The sequence below is a fragment of the Mastacembelus armatus genome, chromosome 20 (assembly GCF_900324485.2).
Source record: "Mastacembelus armatus chromosome 20, fMasArm1.2, whole genome shotgun sequence".
In the NCBI taxonomy this organism is placed as follows: Eukaryota; Metazoa; Chordata; class Actinopteri; order Synbranchiformes; family Mastacembelidae; genus Mastacembelus; species Mastacembelus armatus.
The window spans coordinates 11,349,842-11,369,428 of NC_046652.1; the positions used below are offsets into that span (position 1 = coordinate 11,349,842).

The 19,587-nt window shown below is 37.6% G+C and overlaps 1 protein-coding gene and 1 long non-coding RNA gene across 4 annotated transcripts; one reads left to right on the plus strand and one right to left on the minus strand.

Annotated features, from left to right (window-relative positions):
* Window positions 1-1,917: 1,917 nt before the first annotated feature.
* Window positions 1,918-18,368, minus strand: cdv3 (carnitine deficiency-associated gene expressed in ventricle 3). 3 transcript variants are annotated; one of them, XM_026292133.1, is made up of 5 exons: window positions 17,945-18,368; window positions 16,789-16,865; window positions 15,877-16,010; window positions 13,796-13,958; window positions 1,918-2,873 (listed from the first exon to the last, which is right to left on the minus strand). In XM_026292133.1, the coding sequence occupies exons 1-5, from the start codon at window positions 18,128-18,130 to the stop codon at window positions 2,852-2,854; spliced, it is 582 nt and encodes a 193-aa protein (XP_026147918.1). In that variant the 5' UTR covers window positions 18,131-18,368; the 3' UTR covers window positions 1,918-2,851. The 3 variants fall into 3 exon arrangements, with proteins under 3 accessions (XP_026147918.1, XP_026147917.1, XP_026147916.1); XM_026292132.1 differs by lacking the exon at window positions 1,918-2,873 and adding an exon at window positions 7,588-9,227 and having other exon boundaries at window positions 16,789-16,862; XM_026292131.1 differs by lacking the exon at window positions 1,918-2,873 and adding an exon at window positions 7,588-9,227.
* On the plus strand, window positions 4,955-7,377 carry LOC113121541 (uncharacterized). Its single transcript, XR_003294746.1, has 4 exons — window positions 4,955-5,024; window positions 5,524-5,574; window positions 7,016-7,087; window positions 7,264-7,377. It is a non-coding gene; the product is annotated as an uncharacterized LOC113121541 (long non-coding RNA).
* Window positions 18,369-19,587: the final 1,219 nt, after the last annotated feature.

The following is a 19,587-nucleotide window of genomic DNA, read 5'->3' on the forward strand; positions in this document are numbered from 1 at the left end:
GAATAAAATACATTTTTCTATCTTCAACTCCAAAAAAAGTTTTGGTTTACTTTTACTACATAATTTCTCTTCACTTTAAAGAAAGATATTCACTCAGTTTAACTCATCAATAACATAAAGGACAATTGAACATCACAGTATTTTGTAGAACCCAGACCTTGGAGATTTGAATATCGCAAGAAAAAAACCCAAAAAACAAAAAAACGAAATCTTAAATATGATCAATATGATCAACAATCAATTGTTAATGTTGACATTCACACTCTTTTTCCAGGTGTCCTGTACTTAAATGAAATATAACGTTGTTTCTCAGATTCTTTTGGCAATTTAATTTACTATTCATGATGCTACTGATCAATCACTATTAATTACACAAAAAGTTCTAATGAGGAAACAAAGTGTCAGTGCACAATGGCTTTGGAAAGTATTCCTACTCTGTCACTTTTTAGAAAACGAATTAAGGTTTAATTTTAAACATCAATCAATTTTGCATCAATCTATAATAATAATCCATAATGACATGAAGATACACAAGGTTAACTGTCTTTTTGGAAAGTTCAATATCAGTTTTGCATATCTTCACATCAATTGCTACAAAAGGGATTTCTACAAAGTACTGAAGTAGGGGTCTGAAATATTTTGTAAATGAGAGATTAGAGGTTTGGATTTTTAATAAATTTGCAACAATTTCTATGAACAGCTTTTTTCTTTGTCATGTTGGATTATTGAGTGTAGACTGATGGGCAAAAAAATCAATTTTAAAAAAATCACAAAAGAAATTATGCAGAAAGCACCTGATCTGGCTAATTTCTGGAGTATTTCTCTAACTGTTTTGTCTGTCCCCTCTCATTTTCCTTTTAGAAAGAAACATGAACTTATGTGTGATTTCAACAAAATGTTAGGATTTGTTATGGGTATCCTATCAAAACAATTAGCCTCTAGATGAAAAGAATCAGGATCAGACAATAAATGCAAGTTAGAAAATCAATGTCAATGTTTTTAGATGAGCATATTAAAAAAAATTAACCAAAAAAAAAATATTGACAAACATTAAGCTAAAAAAGTGAAGCACAAAATTTGAGTCAACCTACAAGTTGAGCACTGCAGAACAGGTATCTGTACAGATAGTAAACTCATTTATTTTCAAGGTGAGACGGCTCATACTGCTTTGATTGACAGGATATTCCTTTAAGATATCACTGCAAACAAATTAACTGCTATATATATTGTGTAGTTTTATTCAGTTTACTTAAACTTATCAAAAATCTAATTCTTTACTCAGTTTAAATTATTGTTCAATAAGTTTAAGATTTATGAATGAAAACAAAATCCCTAAGGATTTAAATATACAATAAAATGATAATTGGTCACTGTTTGATCATTGTTACTGTTCAATATATATAAAAAAACAAAACAAAAAAAAAAACACATTGTTTAGATCATATTTTTTTACTTTTGAAGATCAAAGTCCCACCCTCCCAAAACATTTTTAATTTTCATTGTGACAACACTGCCATGAATAAGTAGAAATACATTTTACTTCTATATTTTTTCCTACGCCCACAAATCTGTAAAAGAATATAGTATGAGCCTGTGTTGCTGCTATGTCTTTGAAAGTGCTTTATTTATTATTTGCCATCAAATTGGAAAATGAACAACAATAATATGATTACATTGTTTTTAAATTAAATTTTTCAGTGGCCAAAAGGAACTGAGTTTAACACAACAACCAACTCATCAAAGGTGAGTCAGAGATTTGATTTCACTATACTGTTTCATCTGCTTTCAACAGTTTGAGATGCAGTGAGATGATGTTTAGAAATTAAATAAAGGATTTGGTTATGGCTGCTGTAAAGTAGGTAAGTGACTGAAACCACTAAATAATTCTCTTCACATTTGATGGTATCAGGAAACGCTGTTTTTATTGAGTTTGGCATTGGGTAAATGCAATTTTACTACACTTTCTTTGCAATGGTTTGAATATCAGCAAATTCTTTAGTGGGTTAGGCTGTTTTTTTATATAGAACATTTCATACAAGGCAATATTTTACATCGGCAAAGAAAACAATAAAAACCTAAAAAGATTAATCAATAAGTAAACAGCACACAATCAATTAAAGCTAAATGAAATCAAATAAATCTGAAACAGGGGTGTAAAGAGAATGTATATTACACAACAATGACTGGGACCAAGATGAAAAACTTGCCCTCTCTTCCTTTTGCATGGGAAGGGTAACTGCCAATGTATCCCAGGGAGGCTTAGAGCAGGAATCTGACTGCTGAACTTCTGGGGCTGAGTTTCATAGTTAATAAAGCTACCAGGCCGTGGGGAAAATGGCATCTTCGTCACTGTCGTTATCCACATTACCAAATATATTCATATTAACATCCTTGTCATCTCTCAAATGAAACTCCCCATTGTATTAAAGATGCTGATTGAACTGCAAGGGAAAATCTGTGTGATGTCCATCACATCCCTGCAGGATATAATAAGCAAGGCAGACTTTTCCTTGGGCTTTTTCCTGGCCTTTGAGAGACAGGGGTCAGTCTTTGATGCGGCCACTACCCAAAGGCAACGCTTCAGGATCCTGGTTTGCATGGAGCTGCAGATACTATGCAAGCAATGTCTGGCCAGAGGAGCTTGGGATCCCTCCTTGAGATGGTGATTCCTAAGTTGGGCATGGGTCATGACATACCCTTGACCACCACTAGTGGTACCCTGAGATGCAGTGGCCACAATGCAGATGTTTATAAAGGTGAACGGGCCTATAGGGTGCAGTTGGTTGGTCTGTCCCCTGACAGATGTGGTGGTAGTGGAGTTCCCATGGCTGGTCACACCAGGTGGTGCTTGTCATAATGATTCCGAGCACGGTCTGAAAGACAACAGCAGAGCTTTCAGTTTAGATTTGAAAGTGTTTTTGAGTTTGGTCATCACATTTGAAGTCATCAGGAAAATGGTTTCATCTGTGTCTGGTATAGTAGCTACATCATCTTCACACTGCTTGGTTCTGATTTACGTTTCCACCAGCTGAAGGTGAACTAGAGCTGGACAATGGTACTAGGACGGTTTGTCACTAATGATGGAGCTAGAAATTTGAATTATATTTGGAGGAAAAGGAGAAGCTTCAAAACCAGCTTCAGGTTCTTAAGGTCCCTGGTTTTTAAACATCTGTCTCATTATCTATTTGATTAAGTTGAAACCCACTCCTCACCGGCATGCAAAGAATTAACCTATACATAATGTATTGCCATTGGTGCAAGATTTCTGATTCTTTCATAGAGTTTTCAGTGTGCATGGAGTAACCATTAAGCAGGAATAAATGTGAATTTTATTTTTATGAAGATGTTTAATTTCCAAGAAGAAGCTGGAGTAAAGGCCTAGATAATGTATCACACTGCTGGTATTTCTGTGAAACAGGTGGATTTGATTATTTTGCTGCTCGATGCAATATCCAAATATGATAACCTTGTAACAAAAAAAAGCAAATGTTGTTGGATTCAGTTAAATAAGTATAGATTTTTATTAAACATGCATTTCTATTTCAGGTAGAAGCAGACGGCAGAGGACATAATGAGACACTGCAAGTATGTAACTTTCATACAATAAAATATCTGGGGAGGTAGAAGAATGTTAACATACACAAGTGTAATATTGGCATTATCATTAAATTACGTGATCGATAATTCATCTATCATGCTTACATGGAAAGCGTTGCTGACTTACTTCTCCTTCAGTGGAAAGGTACCAGGCAGGCAATTGAAAATACCTATGGGTTCGCACCGCTAACTGCTGATGGAGGTGACACCCAGGTAAGAAACTGTTCAGAACTCAAGAACAGCAAAAAGCTGAGATTGCACTAGCAATCAACTCCAAATATTTAATCAATCTTTAGGAAAGTACCAAAAAATGAAAGCTGACACATGGCACAAGGATCAGCTCAACAGATTCAAAAATCCAAAATCCTTTTGTACATACTCTATATTCTTGCTGAGCACCTCATTTGGATTGTAAAAAAACAAGTTAGGGGTTAACAAAAGGTAATGAATGGTGGCGTTGCTATAATGAGATTGAAATGCTGCACATATGATCTGGGAAGGTCCACTTGTTTACCCACTGGGGCACAAAGTCCGACAGCACGCTGCCTTTGTGTCCTCAGGGATAGCACAGTCAAAATAATCAGTTCACCATAGGTCAGTTTACCAAAGGTGACAAAATTTGTCATCACTATTTGCTTTTAAATCTTTTTAACAATAAGCTGCCGTTTCATTTTTGTAGTTTCTTGTATTTGATCTCAAAATGGTAATGAATAGCTAACTCCTGCCATGCACACTATTGAGCTACGAATCTTAAAAACCTTGAATAAAAATAGGAAAAATATATTTATGAGCTGTTTTTTAAAAGATTGGCATCTTCATTTGGAAAATATGCAACTGATGAGTGCAAAAGTCTGGGTGAGTCAGAAAATACTCCAAGATGCACGTACCAGTTGTCACCTTTTCTTACATTTCATAGAGAGAATATTAATGGAAAAAATAACCACGTGCTGCTAGAGCAGCTTCAAAGTACCATGGTCCTGATTCTACAAGTCTCTGAACACTACTGAAGGATGAATATCATTTATATAGAAGATATTCCCTCATATCATGTGTCAGTAATGGTGGAAAAGGCTGTCTAGCATGACATATATCTATGTATGCATCTGTGTGTATATATGTATGTACTGTAGTTGTATGTGTGTGTATATATGTATGTACATACATGTACATGTGTGTAATTCTTTTTACTTGCAGTCAGCAGAGGCTGTGAGAGTAAGCTATTTTACATTTGTACAAAGTTGGACTTTGAAATTAAACTAGAACTAAAGCTCAAAACACTTTGCAACACAAAACAATATTAGTCTCCACCTACTGACATGGTGACATGGCCACTATAAAACAGGAGTATGAGCATGACAAGCTAATTCAGGTTCAAAATGAGAGGTCTTGCACTACTCTGTTTGGTGGCATTTCTTTTCTCCGCCTCGGTAAGTGAGTGTAGTAAGATAAGTGGATGTTTCCCAGATGTAACTGTAATTGATTAACAATAAATAACTACAATTGTTCTGCTTGTCTTATGTGTAATTGTATGATGTCTGTTAAACAAAGCACTGCACTTCTAATACTTGATTGGTGTTACCCAAAGCTCATATACTTTTTTATTGAAGGACTATTACTAACTAGCAGGTAAGTGTTAAACACAGGTGCCAGAGCTAGTCTTCATTATTAAATTGAACAATTTTGATTTAAAATATAAAGAGCACAAACTTAGATGTGTGTATGTATATATATATATATATATACGTATACATATATACACACACACACACACACACATATATATATATATATATATACATTTTTTTTTCTTTCTTTTATATATATATTGTCTTTGAAGGTTCAGTTACTAAGTTACTACTGATGCTACATTAACAGATTTTTATTTGATAAGTCGGTTAATTCAAGTGTTATATAATTCAATTTCAGTGGTCCAATGGAGACGCAGCGGCATCTGCAGAAGACACAGCAGATGACATGGTAGGTGCTCATGAATAATGTAAGGTCTATACAAGGTCTTCACCCTACACATCGGCTGCAGCTAGAAACAGTGTATAGAAATATATGAGTATATACAGTACATATATATGTTTTAGGAATTAAGCAGGTAACACACTTTTTTTGAAGAGGCAACATCAGCAATCTATGTGAGTTAGGTCGCATTTGGATTTCTTATCTTCTGAGATGACAGGTATAAATACAGATAATCATGGGAGTCTGTCTCATTAAATATACTCATACAGGTTTTCATAAAAAGAAGAGACAGCAAGATTTGAACTGGTTCTCTGCACCACGTGCCATTACCTTTAGGAAATCTTGATTTTCAAGAGCAAAAATAACTTTAGCAATTTGGCACAAGACTTTTTCATATATGTTCAAGATAAATACTTGTCACTCCTTATTTCTGACCTGTAATTCATTTTAATGTCACCGAATGTCTTATTGGTAAGGTACAGATTGTTGAAATTCCAATATCTTCGTTTGCCTTTGGATTCCTGAGAGGATTTTGACTTTTAGACAATTACATTTGGTTAGAAAATGGGACTTAGTTAGTCCAGTATTTGAAGGTGATTTCATGATCCGAAAGATCTCTCTCTCAGACTGCTGGGAAACTGAGCCTGCCATAGCTTATCCATTGTAAAACACAATGTACTGACACAGTGTTGATAGAAATATTTGATTCAAATCCAATATTTCAGCCAGGCCAAACATTTTATTAACCCAAACAGACAGAAGAGATATGGAAGATCACAAAAATACCTCTGAAGTCTGAACCCATTCCCAGACTTAAGGTCTGTTTTTTTTTTTTTTTTTAAACAGCAGTAACAACCATTATGTGCTGCACACTGTACCCTACAGTGTGGATACACTGCCTCCTTGTGGCCAGAAACAGTACAAACAGGAGGAAGTGGAGCCCATAATCTTTGAGTGAAATAGTGAAATAAATGCAGAAAGAGCATCAAAAATCTATGGTTTTCTTTGTCTTATTGGCTTAATATCCTTATGTTTTGGACTAAAGGTGGGACAAACAGTTTATGCTTTATAAATGGCATTGTTGGTTATTGTTTGACATTTTATACACAAAAAATTTAATAGGCTGCAAATCTTCAACTTATCAGGAAAACAAACACACTTCAACCAAAAAGTCTAAAATGTTAAAAAGGGTAAAGACAGTGGCCTGTCTATAAGATAGTCTCTGATAAGGCTGTCTAGGTAACAGTCTGCTTTTTTTATCTTCATATATTTATTGTAAACCAAACATTACCTTTCAAACAACTTAGTCTCTTAGGACTGCTCCATTGTGTTAGAAGTGTTATATAGAACGATCACATATTTAAAAAGAATATATTTTAGATGGGATCTGCATTCTTGCAGTACTCAAGTTTATTCTAAGTTCCTGAAATAATTAATTTACCTTCAGATGGGTGAATGGAGCCCTTTGGAAAACTACAATGGTTTTCCACCTGAACCAACTGATGGAAATGTGATTCAGGTAAGAAACTATGAAGCACTCACCACAATTAACATCTCTATGATGCTGCAAGTATCATAGCATTTAACATGACAATAAACCTTAAAAATGATATATAAGAAAGCAAGGTTATGTAGCAAGTAATTACCAATATTTATTTTAAGTTGCGTAAATGTTGGTTGTCCTGTTTTTTTCAGGGGAAGCAAAAATGAAGGAAAGAAGAGGGGTTCAACAGATGACAGAAATTACAATCTTAAATACTCTGCTGGTGTTACTGCCTACTTTAAATAAACATCCTGTGTCTTCTGTGAGAAAAGTTACTTTCTTTCTTAATATGTTTTGTAACCACTCCCCAGAAAAGACTTGATTTTGACAGATAGTGGATAAATCGGCACCTACTCTGACCAAAACAGGTTCTCAGGAATGAAGTAAGTGATTATGGGAGAGACAGCGGGTGTTTACCTGATAACCAACAGATCTTCTGAAAATCAGCTTTTAACTTTAAAGACTCAGACAAGACATAAGCCAGAAGGATCACTTTATTTTGTGTGTTAGGCTCTTCTCTTTTCATCACAAAATCTACGTCCAAAATGTCCCAGCCAGGATCAACACCCCCTGACCTCTTTGATGGAAAGGACAGAAACAGAATATAAATCCAGTTCTTCTTCACCTTGATAAACATAACTACACTTGTAGTAAACCCTGTTTGATTTTAACTGGGTATACCACTGTAAGTGGATAGTACTCTGTTGGTTTGGTGACAATCTATGTTTACAGACAAGTAGTTGCTGTATCTCTCTGGAAATGAAATAATGCACAAGATCCCTGTTCTACATGGCTGCACTTAGGGCTAAAGCAGTATGAACATTTATGAGAAAGGGTCCTGATGAAGAAAAAACAGAAATGGCGTTGAAAGGTTCCACTTTGACATGATTGTACAACCTCTACAAGTATGGTTGTCACTGTGTTGACGTAACATTTGTTACCAAAAGAATGTTTTTTGGATTAGAAACATGCTCCACTTAATCTTATGGGTAGTAAAACCAAACAGTGCATATAAAAACAGTAGTTGTGATCATTGAGCAAACTACAACAGCAATACATTCTTGACCAGAGTGGATTTTTTTTTGTGTGTATGTTGTTTTACTTCACAAAGTGGGATAGATCCAGGGGCAGGCGATAACCTGTGAGATGACAAGCAAAGTCCTCTGTCAAAGTAGTTTTTCTCCATCAGTAAGGCCACTTTTTTATAGAAATTCTAAATGAGGACCACAACCTATCGCTTCTTCTCCATACATGTTTGCAGAATGTCGTCATCATCACCATCAAGAACAGAAAAAAGATGAAGCTTCAAGTTTCTAAATCAAAGAGCCTGATGGTCAACTTGTAAGTGGAAGGGGCTGGTGTCTGCTCCCATTCACCAATACAGCACAAAAAAAAAAACAAAAAAAAAGAAAAAGCTCAGTCTACATGGTCACCACCAGCTATACTGCCGAGGTAGCATCGAAACCCCAACTGCCACTCAAAAACTCACCCCAAAATAACCATGAGCGAAGAGGTTATATTGACCTTGCAAAAAATAGATATTTTCACATAAGTTTTTTTTTTGTTTTTGTTTGTTTTAAAATCATTATCTAAAGTCATCTTCAATCTGCTGTGGCTTTGTCAAAGCAAGTTGAAGTCCAGAGAGAAGTTGTGCCACACAGCCACTGCTCTGAGTACAATCCACAAAGGACAACTACGTCGTCTTCTGTTGCTGCTGCAGTGTTGTATGTTTGGGTGTATTTTGCTAATTCCTTTTCAATCATTCCCTCTTTCGACAGCCCCTTCAGGTGCAGTCCTTCAGTTTTGCCAACCGGATATTTGTAAAATGTGTTTATGTGTGAAGCTGTGTGTTTGTGTGAGGAACCAGCACTGTGATGGTGGCAGCGTGAGCTCTTGTCAGGACTGCAGTCCACACAGCTGGAGTTCAGCTTCCTTAAAGGGGCTGGGAAGGACCAAGCTGGAGGGGCCAGGGGACGGAGGGGAGCGGCTTTACTTATCGCCCAGGATAGCATACTGGTTGTCAAGTTGTAAATGCTGCATAGAAGGGCCAATGGTCTCCTCTCTACCACGGTTCCTGTGTTTTACAACCTCGAAGGTCTTCTCTATTTCTCTGTCCCTAAAACACAGACATGCATCACTTTAGAGATGAAACAATCTTCGAAGCCATTTATCAAGAAACAGTCAAACACTGCTTGATTTCACCTTACCAGAGAGCATTTGCTGACTGCAAATTGAATGTATTTATGCTCACAGATCTCACTTTGATGCAAGATACAAGAGCTTTATGGTTACTTTCCAGGCAATACAGTAAGAAATTTCAATTCTTTAATCTCTAGTCCAATTAGTCAAAGAAAAACAAACAGAAATGCAAAAGCACAATCACAATAAATGTTTACAAGAGTGAGGAACAAAGTATAGAAAAAATATTTTTTTAAAGTTGATCAAATATTTGCACTATACATTTATTGCAAACTAGTTTGCAAGCTCAGTTCTTGCATTGTATTTTAATAAACAGATAAAATGCTGTGTGTGTGCGCCTGACTGTCTGTTGTATGTGTGGGTTCACAGAATTCCTCATTTCAACAGTGCCATGGCCTCTAAATAGAAGCTGTTGGAACATTTCCTTTAGATGCAGTGCTCCTGCACAGACAGCAGTTCAGACCTGGTGATGATATGTGAGTTATCAGTTGCACAGCGCTTTGTAAGTCCGACTTAGAGCTTCTTCCATACCAGGACTATCGTTTCGTCTGTCCATACCAAACCTGCTCAGTCTCCTGAGGAAGAAAAGGTGCTGGTTTGCAGTCCTCCCCACTGACTCAATACCTTCAGGCCCTGATTTGGATTCAGAGTAGCTTGAAGCTGTTGACTCTCTCCATAAGTGTCCTGGGTATGTAGATGGGGTTGTGTTCATTATACCTGCTATTCCTGGTGATGAGGTCAATCATGGTGGTATAGCATTGGAGCTGTGTGTTTTTGTGGACTTGTGGCAAAAAAGGTCATACCCCAGGGCCTGAATGTTAAAGTTCAGAACTGAGCCACACAAGGCACAGCTCAGTCAAAAGTCCCTGAGCTTGCACCAGCTGAAAGGAAACTATGGTATCATATACCCACTTCACCAGGTGGGTAAGGAAAGCGTGGTGGGCAAGTATCATCTGTGGATCCGTTTTGTTTGTATGCAAACTGTAGATATGTTTTTTTCTGGATGGACACAATGATGATCTTAAAACATGTAGGGACCAAAGAATGGCCAGGTTGAAAATATCTATAAAGACATCTGCCAGGAAAGCGATGCAGACCAGGAAACATTCTTCTTGCAGACATTTCATTTTACATTAGCATGACAATAGGGAAAGTGGGGTAGTGATTTCAAAGTGTGAGCAGGTGTTAAAAGCAGAGCACATGTAAAAAAGCAGTGCTGAGCCTCCAAAATACAACAATGAGAAGTAGTATTTTTTTGGACCATCAAGTCCACCTGATGCCCTATACAAATGGAACAAGGCAGAATGAAGGGGTTAGGGATAGATGTGAAAGGAAAGTGTTACAGGTACACAGTCTTTTCAGCGCGTGTTACGAATACAATAAGCTTCATGGTTTTAGTACCAGAATTGCAGCAGCTGGGTAAAATGGTCACAAATAGCTGTTGTTTGTGCAGAACCCAGACTTGCAGAAACGTGATGTCTTTGCCACTTTACCACAGATGGCTGAAGTCCCTGTTTTACGTCTAAACCGACAATGGTGTCGCTTCACGCACTGTGCTTGATGCCTGAGACATGACGATCCTGATGTTCAACCAATCAGAGACGACAGCCACCAACATGTACAGCAACCAGCCATTCCTCCCTCAAAATCCTGGGGCTTGATTCAGATCTACCACCTGACTAGTGCCTCAAGAACCTGTCTGCAAAGCAAGATGAAGATTGTGGAAACAAAGCGGAACATTGATACAAGTTCTGTTAATCATCAATAAGTTCCGACAGTGAGTTCCAAAGGTTTCGCTGGTTTAGGCTTGACACCTAAGTGGAACATCGTTGTTGTATTGAAGCAGTAAGACAACATATTGCATCAAATGTCCATGTTTGCATGGTTGTGGTGATTGGTCTGTTCTGTTTCATTCTCTATAGATAGGTATGCAGAATAGGCAGCAGGCAGGAGAAAAGCAGAATTGAAGCACGGTCCAATTTGCCTAATAGCAGCTGGGGAAGGGCATTGTATGCTTCTTAGTATGGAGTATAACCATGGTTCAGCATGACTGCACTGACTGTTGCACAGCTGATGTGATGACGATAATGTGGCAGGACTTTTCTCAGTCTTGCATATTTGAAACCTCCAGCCACAGTAAATAGTCACTTGCTTGCTGATGACAGTGCCTACCAGTGTCAGCTTATTGCTTGATGTATACAGCTGTAAGTAGGTCCAAAGTAAACTCTCTAGGAAAGGAGAAGGGATCACAATCATTAAGGTGCTGTAGTTTGGTAGAGCAGCCCAAGGACATGACCTACACATCTGCAAAATAAGTTGCTTACAGTAAAGCAAACAGCTCCTCTTTCACTCTTCGCCAACTCACTTGTCCAATACTGCAGGTAGATGAAAAGTCCACCTGGAGTGACAGTGCAGTCAGAGGTCAATGGGTCCAACGTGGTCTTTGTGAATACCATCACGCTACAGTTTATTCATTCACTGAAATGCCGGTCTGCTCCTGAGGTTGTCCAGTTTATTTCAGGTGACAATACTTAAAATACTTAACTTGGAAGAAATGGAAGACTTACTCTTCTTCTCCACCTAGCCATAGCTGTATTTGATGTAGACATGTCCCTGATGTTCAACAGCCTTAATGTGACAAAGTGTGGCAGATGCAAGAAAAGCAAAAAAGCAGATGCAAAGTTCTACAAAATAAATTACGTAAAGATTACAGGTGACGGTAAATGGCAACAGCCATCCACACTGGCAGCATCTTGCAAATCCGTGACCTTCATATTTCTTTTTGAACATATTACAGACTTAACTGATTCAAAAGATAAATAGACAGATTGACCATCAAAAGAACTCCTCTGAGATCCTTGTTGCCAAGAAACATCCCTTTTTAACCCAACATGATGCAGAAAAAGTCAGCCATGTTCATTCAAACACACTTGATTATAGCAGTGTGCTTATAACTGGTCTCCCTGCTATATTAACTCTGCGGCTAGGCTTTCAACACAAAAACAGAGATCACATCACACCAGTGCTGACCTCACTGTACTGACTCCCTGTAGGTTTTAGAAATTATTTTTAGGTCTCCTTATTAATTTATAAATCCCTAAATTGCTAAGGTCCAGGCTATTTAGTTGAACTTTTAAATCCATATACATTGAGGTCCTCAAATCTACAACTGCTCTCCTAATTTCATGTCTATAAAAATACTGGAGATGTGGCTTATGCTCCCAAATTTTGTGGAATAGCCCACCACCAGATACAATACTTGCAACCTCAGCAGTGTCATTTAAAAAGCAGTCAAACTTTCTAATGTATCTTGTATATATAGTCTTATTGTATACATTTTTTAGTTTCATGTCAAGCATTTAGGTTCAGTGGTGAGTGGAAATAAGCTGTGTGTCACATGTATTTTAGTTTAGTTTGAATTATTTGAAATCTATTCAGTCCTGCAGTAAGACATCCATGCTCTTCTTTAGTCAAGGCTACAAGTTAGGTTTTTTTTTTTTTTGGTTTTATTGTTTTGACACTGTTGAAAGTTATGAAATGAGAATTTGACAAATTCATTGAAAACGCATAAAGCACCTTTAATATAGCCACGAGCGTCCTGGTTCTCAAAACATGAACATACAAACCACAGGAGGTATAGCTTGTGCCCATATACTTTGATAACAAAACAACTGTCAAGCTGTCCCTCACCACAAAGGTAGACTTGTTTATTTAACATCGCAGCATGCAACCTATTTTTGAGCTCAGCCTCTCCTGGTGTTAATCTGAAACATCTTGCTTAAATGGTGAGATGACAACAACAATAAACCTGCAGGGAATTACTTTATAGCTTTGTGGTTAACATCATACACAAATCTCAGGTTTCCATGTGGTTCTCAAGGTTTTTACATTTTGTAGTTTGTACATTATTTGTTTAAAATCTATTTTGTCCTGTAGTAGGTATCCTTCCTCTCTGATCTTATTCAAGGCTACAGTTTAGTTTGTTTTTCGTTGTTCTGACATTGTTTGATGTAAAATAGAAACATGGCAGAATCATTTTTTCTAAAAAAAAAAAAAAAGAAAAAAAAAGTGATTTACAGCTTAACTTCTGTGTCAGTCATGTTATTTTTGAAGACATATTAGCAGAACGTAAAGAGTTTGAAAATTTGTTTTTGAAAAGTCAAGTTTGATTTAAGGTATTATCTGTTTAGTCTGTTCATCATTTTAGTTAAACCACAACTTTAAAGTTTGTCAAAATATGGAGTTTAATTTACAGATCTATTTTTATTAGTATGGACAATCTCTTTAACTGATCTCAAAAGACCTACCTCTTTTCTTTGATGCTACAGACGTGTACATGTGGTTATTTCAAGTTTCTACAACACAAATAAGCTGATTCACAAGTTGTGAATCAAAACAGCTACTCTAAGACCTCAGCCTGAACCAAAAAAAAAAAAAAAAAAAAAAAAAAGGGAAAAAAAAAAGATTCTCCCAGACTTTACTTACTTCCGTGTCTCGACGTGCTTTGCAGTGGCCAGTAGAGAGGGAAACTGTGCATCACTGAAGATCTCTGGAGGCCCCTGGCTCGGGCCTCGTCTGGTGGTGGACAGCCGAGCACCAGGAGGGCGATATACGCCAGAAGGCTTCGCCTCAGGCACCTCTACATCCTCTGAAAACACAGTGATAATATCAATTACACTAGACAACCAGCCCTCCTTAAGCAGATTATTATGGTATTTTATGAAATGTGAACTGCATAAACCTTAATAATTAGATATTTAGATAGATATAATATAGATATTTATAACTGCTTCAGGCTACAAGCTCATTTTTCATGACAAAAAACAAAACAAAACAAAACAAACCCCCCACAATTTATATATATATATTTTTTATATTATTAATTCATTTGAGTGGCTTTGAATGTGCAGGAAAATTGTGCCCTGCAAATCACTACTCAGCGGGCTAACAATCACATATCTCTCTGTTACCTCCTTAAAACTATCATTATCACTATCACTAACATTTATCTCACTAGCTGCCCAAATGAACAAACAAACAAATCTGAAAAAAAAAAAAAAAAAAAAAAAAAGAACATGGATGCCCAAAATTCATATAAAACTGGGAAGCTCACTGTAACACAAGTTGTATTGGCACAAAGCTCAGGTCACAGGTGCAATTTAAATTTTTCCCAAAATCTCAGTTCTAGAATTAAGGCTGGATGATCTGGAACTAAATCTTATCACAATAATTTTGTAATATATCACTACATATATCAATATAAACCAAAGTACTATTTCAGTCAAGCTTAAATGTTCCTTTTTACTCCCAAGTGACATGTAAAGATATAAGGTTAATTTAGATTAAAATATTATTTCTAATAAATTAAATAAATATTCATTCTGAACAGTCAAAAGCCTGTTAGGGGAGAACACACTCAATTTGGTCAGCTCCAAATAAATCTTGAATCTACAATTAAAATATTAAAGCTTCATGGTTTACACAAGAAGAGAAACTAAATTCTTTGGTCATTTCCAAATAAATAAACTAGGTCTGTTATTGTGCACCAAGTATCACAGGTTGGTGGTATTAGTTAATTTTTATGAGGCTTTTCCACTAGCACTACTTGGCTACTCAATTCGGGTTTTGGGGTTTTCCATTAGGGGATAGTACCTGGTAGCAGGTACTTTTTTTTTTAGCACCCCCTGGGCCGAGGTTCCAAGCGAGCAGAGCCAGTACTAAAATGTGATGTCAACAGACTGCGGGCCACTAATTGGCCAGGGAGTGACGTCACTAGAGGAATCATGAGCACGACGTCCGACCGTGTCCGACATGAATCAATTGTTGGACTTGAAATATCTAATCCATCTATCCATCTATCTACTAAATACTAGAGTCCCCAGACCCTTGCTCTCAACAATGCTCTCGTCTTTTGAGGTCTGGGCTGTGTCCATTTGGGTGTTTCACCATTAACGGCGACACTCGAGTTGTCGTCACCATTTTCTCTTCTGTTCATCTTCTCTTTAATCAGGCCCCAGTCCTGATGTACTGGCTTTTACAGTGACACCAGCCCAAACATTAGCATGTGAGTGTATGCGAGTCAGCCTAACTGATGTGCTCTAACTCTCTTCCAGGGACATGATTAGTTCAGTGTGGCACTATTTTCATTATCACTGGCTGTTGGGCTGTGCTTTCTGTCAAAATGTGGACAAAATGAGTTGTTAGAGCAAGCTTATATCACAAGTGGGTGGTAACTGTAAACATGTGCTAAACTTGTGCCTCGCTGCTCAGTCTTATATTTCTGCTGCGTAATTAGCTGGAAGACCTGTCCATTTCATGTAAGAAAAAAAATCGCCAACTCTTATCATTGAGATCGATCTTAATCTTATGGCAATGCAAAATACAACTTTGTAAAGACAGCCTGCAAATGTGTGTTGGCACTGACAAGTTACGTTTTAAAGAGTTAAAACTATGAGCTCAAGGCTGATCAAATTGCCACAGTGGAAAGAAAATCCTTTTTTCTACCCTTGTTCATTGCTGTGCTCCATTTTTGGAGAAAACTTGGAAGCTGAATTTGGTTTACTCACCAACAGGAGCAGCAGGAGTGTACGTGGAGCTAGATTTGTTCCAGGGCCCAGACACTTTGTCTCCACTGACCAAAATAATCTCTCCATCCTCACCAACCTCCTCCTTCTCATACTCCTCTTCCTCTTTCTCATCACTGCAAGCAATCAGAGGACAGTCATTCAGAGGTGAACACATAATGAACTGCACATATTTAGGGAGTCATACACCTTGGAAAAACAAAGTGTCAAAGATGAAACACTACACTTTTGTCTCAGTTCAAAGGGTCTATGGAGCAAATCTCTATGAAGTGTCTATCTGTGCCTGTATCATTCCATTGTCGTTTGGTGTTTGTTTGTTTGTTAGTCCAATGCTGTCATTACAACAGTCTGATGTAGGCACTTTTTCCACCTCAGTTTGGAGTTTTTAGGATAAGAATCTGGCATTGAAACAAGGCAGTTCTGTACTAAAATCTGAGAGAAGCTGCAACTAAAACTAAGAATAGTGAAAATGGAAGCAGTTCTTTTTTCGATCTATACCGAAGGACAAATAAAGAACTTTTGATGACTTTTTCAGCCAAGCACTGCCTACTGTCCTTGTGAGCTGATAGTATCTTAGTTTAGTAGCTGAATTCCACAATCATTCCACTATTTTATCTGGCGTGGGGGGGGGGATCAGACACAGGCAGAGGTTCACAGGCCTGGGACCAGGTTACCTGTGTACACAAAGACAGCAAAATAAAAACAAACCTGTGGATATAACACCTGTGTGCCCTTTCATTGGGCAGGTAGTAGTGAAATTTAGCCAAGGTTTAGATGTATTCTACGTATTTGGAGGCTGACAGGCTGATAACTTTATCAAGGGACCTGTTTTGAAATGTTGATGACGTGTGTGAACAAGGAGTCATGAAAGTCAGATAGAAATTTCACTCTCACCTTATCTGTAAAGCTTGGAGCCGGAGCCCGCTGTAGTCCACTTCTTTTTGCTCAAACTCCTTCCATTCCTCATCCTCCTAGGCAAAACAAAACACTAACTTAACCTTAAAATAAAATAAAAAATTGCCTACAATTGTTAGTGTTATCATAACAGATAAAATAGCTTCGATAACAACAAGAACATTGAGAGAAACTTAAATACTGAAAGATTAATTTGTTTTGCTTAACCCACTTATTATGAAAGAAGATTTGAAACTTTCAACTTCTGAACATTTATGGTATTTTCAGAAAAAAATATTTTTATCCTACCAAACAATCTGACCTATCCACAGTCATTATGGATGAACATACTAAAATCATATCATCTTCCATGCTTTAGCACTACGCTTATGAATCCATGCTACTATCAGCAGCGACTTGTGGATAAACAGTACTGAAAGATTTTTATCATATATCTATCATACTTTCATGTTATGTTATTTTAACAGTGTGTCATCATATAGATAAATGTCTAGAAATACTGAAGTATCTTTTCATGTGTCCAAATGATCAAATCCTGCAGTCTACGATAAAGCACTACGGTTTTTTTGGTATAGGACTGTCCGATAACGCACTTAAAACTGTCTTCATTCTGCAAAGACATTAGAAATTTAGATTTCTATAAATCCGTACCAAAAAAGTAAGTATTGTATATTTTTTGGTAATGCTTAGCTTAGTGAGGCACCACATCAAGACCTGAGCCAGCTCTGCCAAAGAAATGGTTACCCGGGCCATGGCCATCTAGATGAAGTACACCACCAGCGTGACGCATGGTTTAAGCTTAAAAAAAAAAAAAAAAAAACTCTGCCTCTGTCACTCCATCATAACTTCGTGTGATTTGTCAGCTAGAGGCCGATAAACAAACATATGACAAATGGCAGCTCGGCCTAGTTGGAAAGCCACGATTCAAAGAGGGGAATGACAGCAAGCACTACCCGAATATGTCAGGGCCAAACATATGCTAGCAGCGGGTCAAAACAGAAGCTACAGCCACAGTTTTCCTCATAAATTGGTGAAATGCAGAAGAGCAGATGTGAGAAGGTGACAAACGTGGATATTAACTTGACGCCGGTGTGTGGAAAGTTAGCGGGCAGTAACGTTAGTTAGCGTCCGTTACCTTCTCGATCTGCGCGTCTTGGTTCTCGTTTTTCGTCGATTTTTCCTTCTCCTTCTTGGTCTTTTTTACCGCACTAGACGTGGGCCCGGCCGCGGACTCCTTGCCCTTCCCTTTCTCTTTCTTCTTCTTTTTGTCCCGCTTGGCAAAGAAATCGTCCAGACTCTTCTCCGACGGTACATCCGCCATTTTCAGAGAGCAACGTTCACTCGTTAGCTAACGTTAACAGAGCGACGACAAACGTGAATAACGTTTGGCGACAGCGGGTCAAACTATCAGAAGAGACCGAGTAACAGCTTTTTCTACCAGCTTACTTAGTGTCTGAGACTGATAAAAACGACCAGCTCGTTTCTCTGACTGATGACTGTCCTGTCAACCATGCCATGCAGGAGCTACTTGATAAATCTGCACCGTCACCCGGAGGGACTTCGACACGAACCGGATATGTTATGAGCCTTTAAAAATAAAAGTCACAATACGCATGTTATTCAATTCATTTGTATTTTCTTCTAAATAAAACACCTGGCATTAAAAATAACACTTATTAAATGTATTGTTATTATTATTACTTTATTGTCGGTATATATATAAATATGTGTGTGTGTGTACAGTAAATCAGCAAGTTTAAGGGACCAAAATATGCAGACAAAGAGTCTCTTAGTAAAGCTCAAACTGAGTTATGAAGGACACATATATAAGGTTTAATAATGGTAGAGGATCATACAGTTTGGAGATTATCTAATGTCAGACGTTCCAGGAACACAGGAATCCTGGATTCACATAAAAGCAGTTGAGTACCAAGCCCAGGTCCACAGATGTCCACAGTAGCAGATAAATGGTGAACTCCAGTGAGCACAGATCAGGAGAAGGGTACACAGGAGAATGAGAGGGACAAGCTCTGGAAGCCAGGATCCAGGAGACAAGAGCAGAAGCAGGTGAGTAGTCACTCTAGGAAAGCAGAGATCCAGGCGTCTTGCAGCGTGAGGATGAGCGGATTACTCAGGGACAGAATCAACGGCTGGGTTCAGAGACAACAGGGGTAGTGATGACTGGTTTAGAGAACACAGAGAATAGGTCCTTCAAAGGAAAAATACCACAAGGCTAGACGACTGCTACCATCCAAGGTGGAAGTATGATCTTAGTGGACCGGAGTCAAATTCCTTGCTTGTGTGCACAAACTTGTCCATACAGTATACTAACCAACTATATGACTAACTTAAAAATATTAAAGTTAGAACTTTCAAAAATGCCAAATGTAGAAATGTAATTTCAAGCCACTATTACCTCAGGCATGTAGTCTTGAAAACCATAACAGAATGACTTATTGATAGAAAAACATACAAAGATCCATATTTAAATTTATTTCATCTTTATATTAGATGGTTTTTTTTGTGCAAGACAAATTGGCTTAAATTTCCATGTTGATATCAGAAAAAATGTTACACAAATTAGGCTACTCTTCAAACATTTTTTTCAAGCTAAATTTGGCTAATGTTCCTTAGCTAGATTTTAACCAACCATCAAATCTATACCCAACGTTCACACCGAATTACCGGTTTAAGCCTCTCCTCCGCAGTAAAGCAGGCTTGTAAACAGACCATTGAACTGATGTCATACACCCAGAGCTGGAGGTCACTGGATCCATT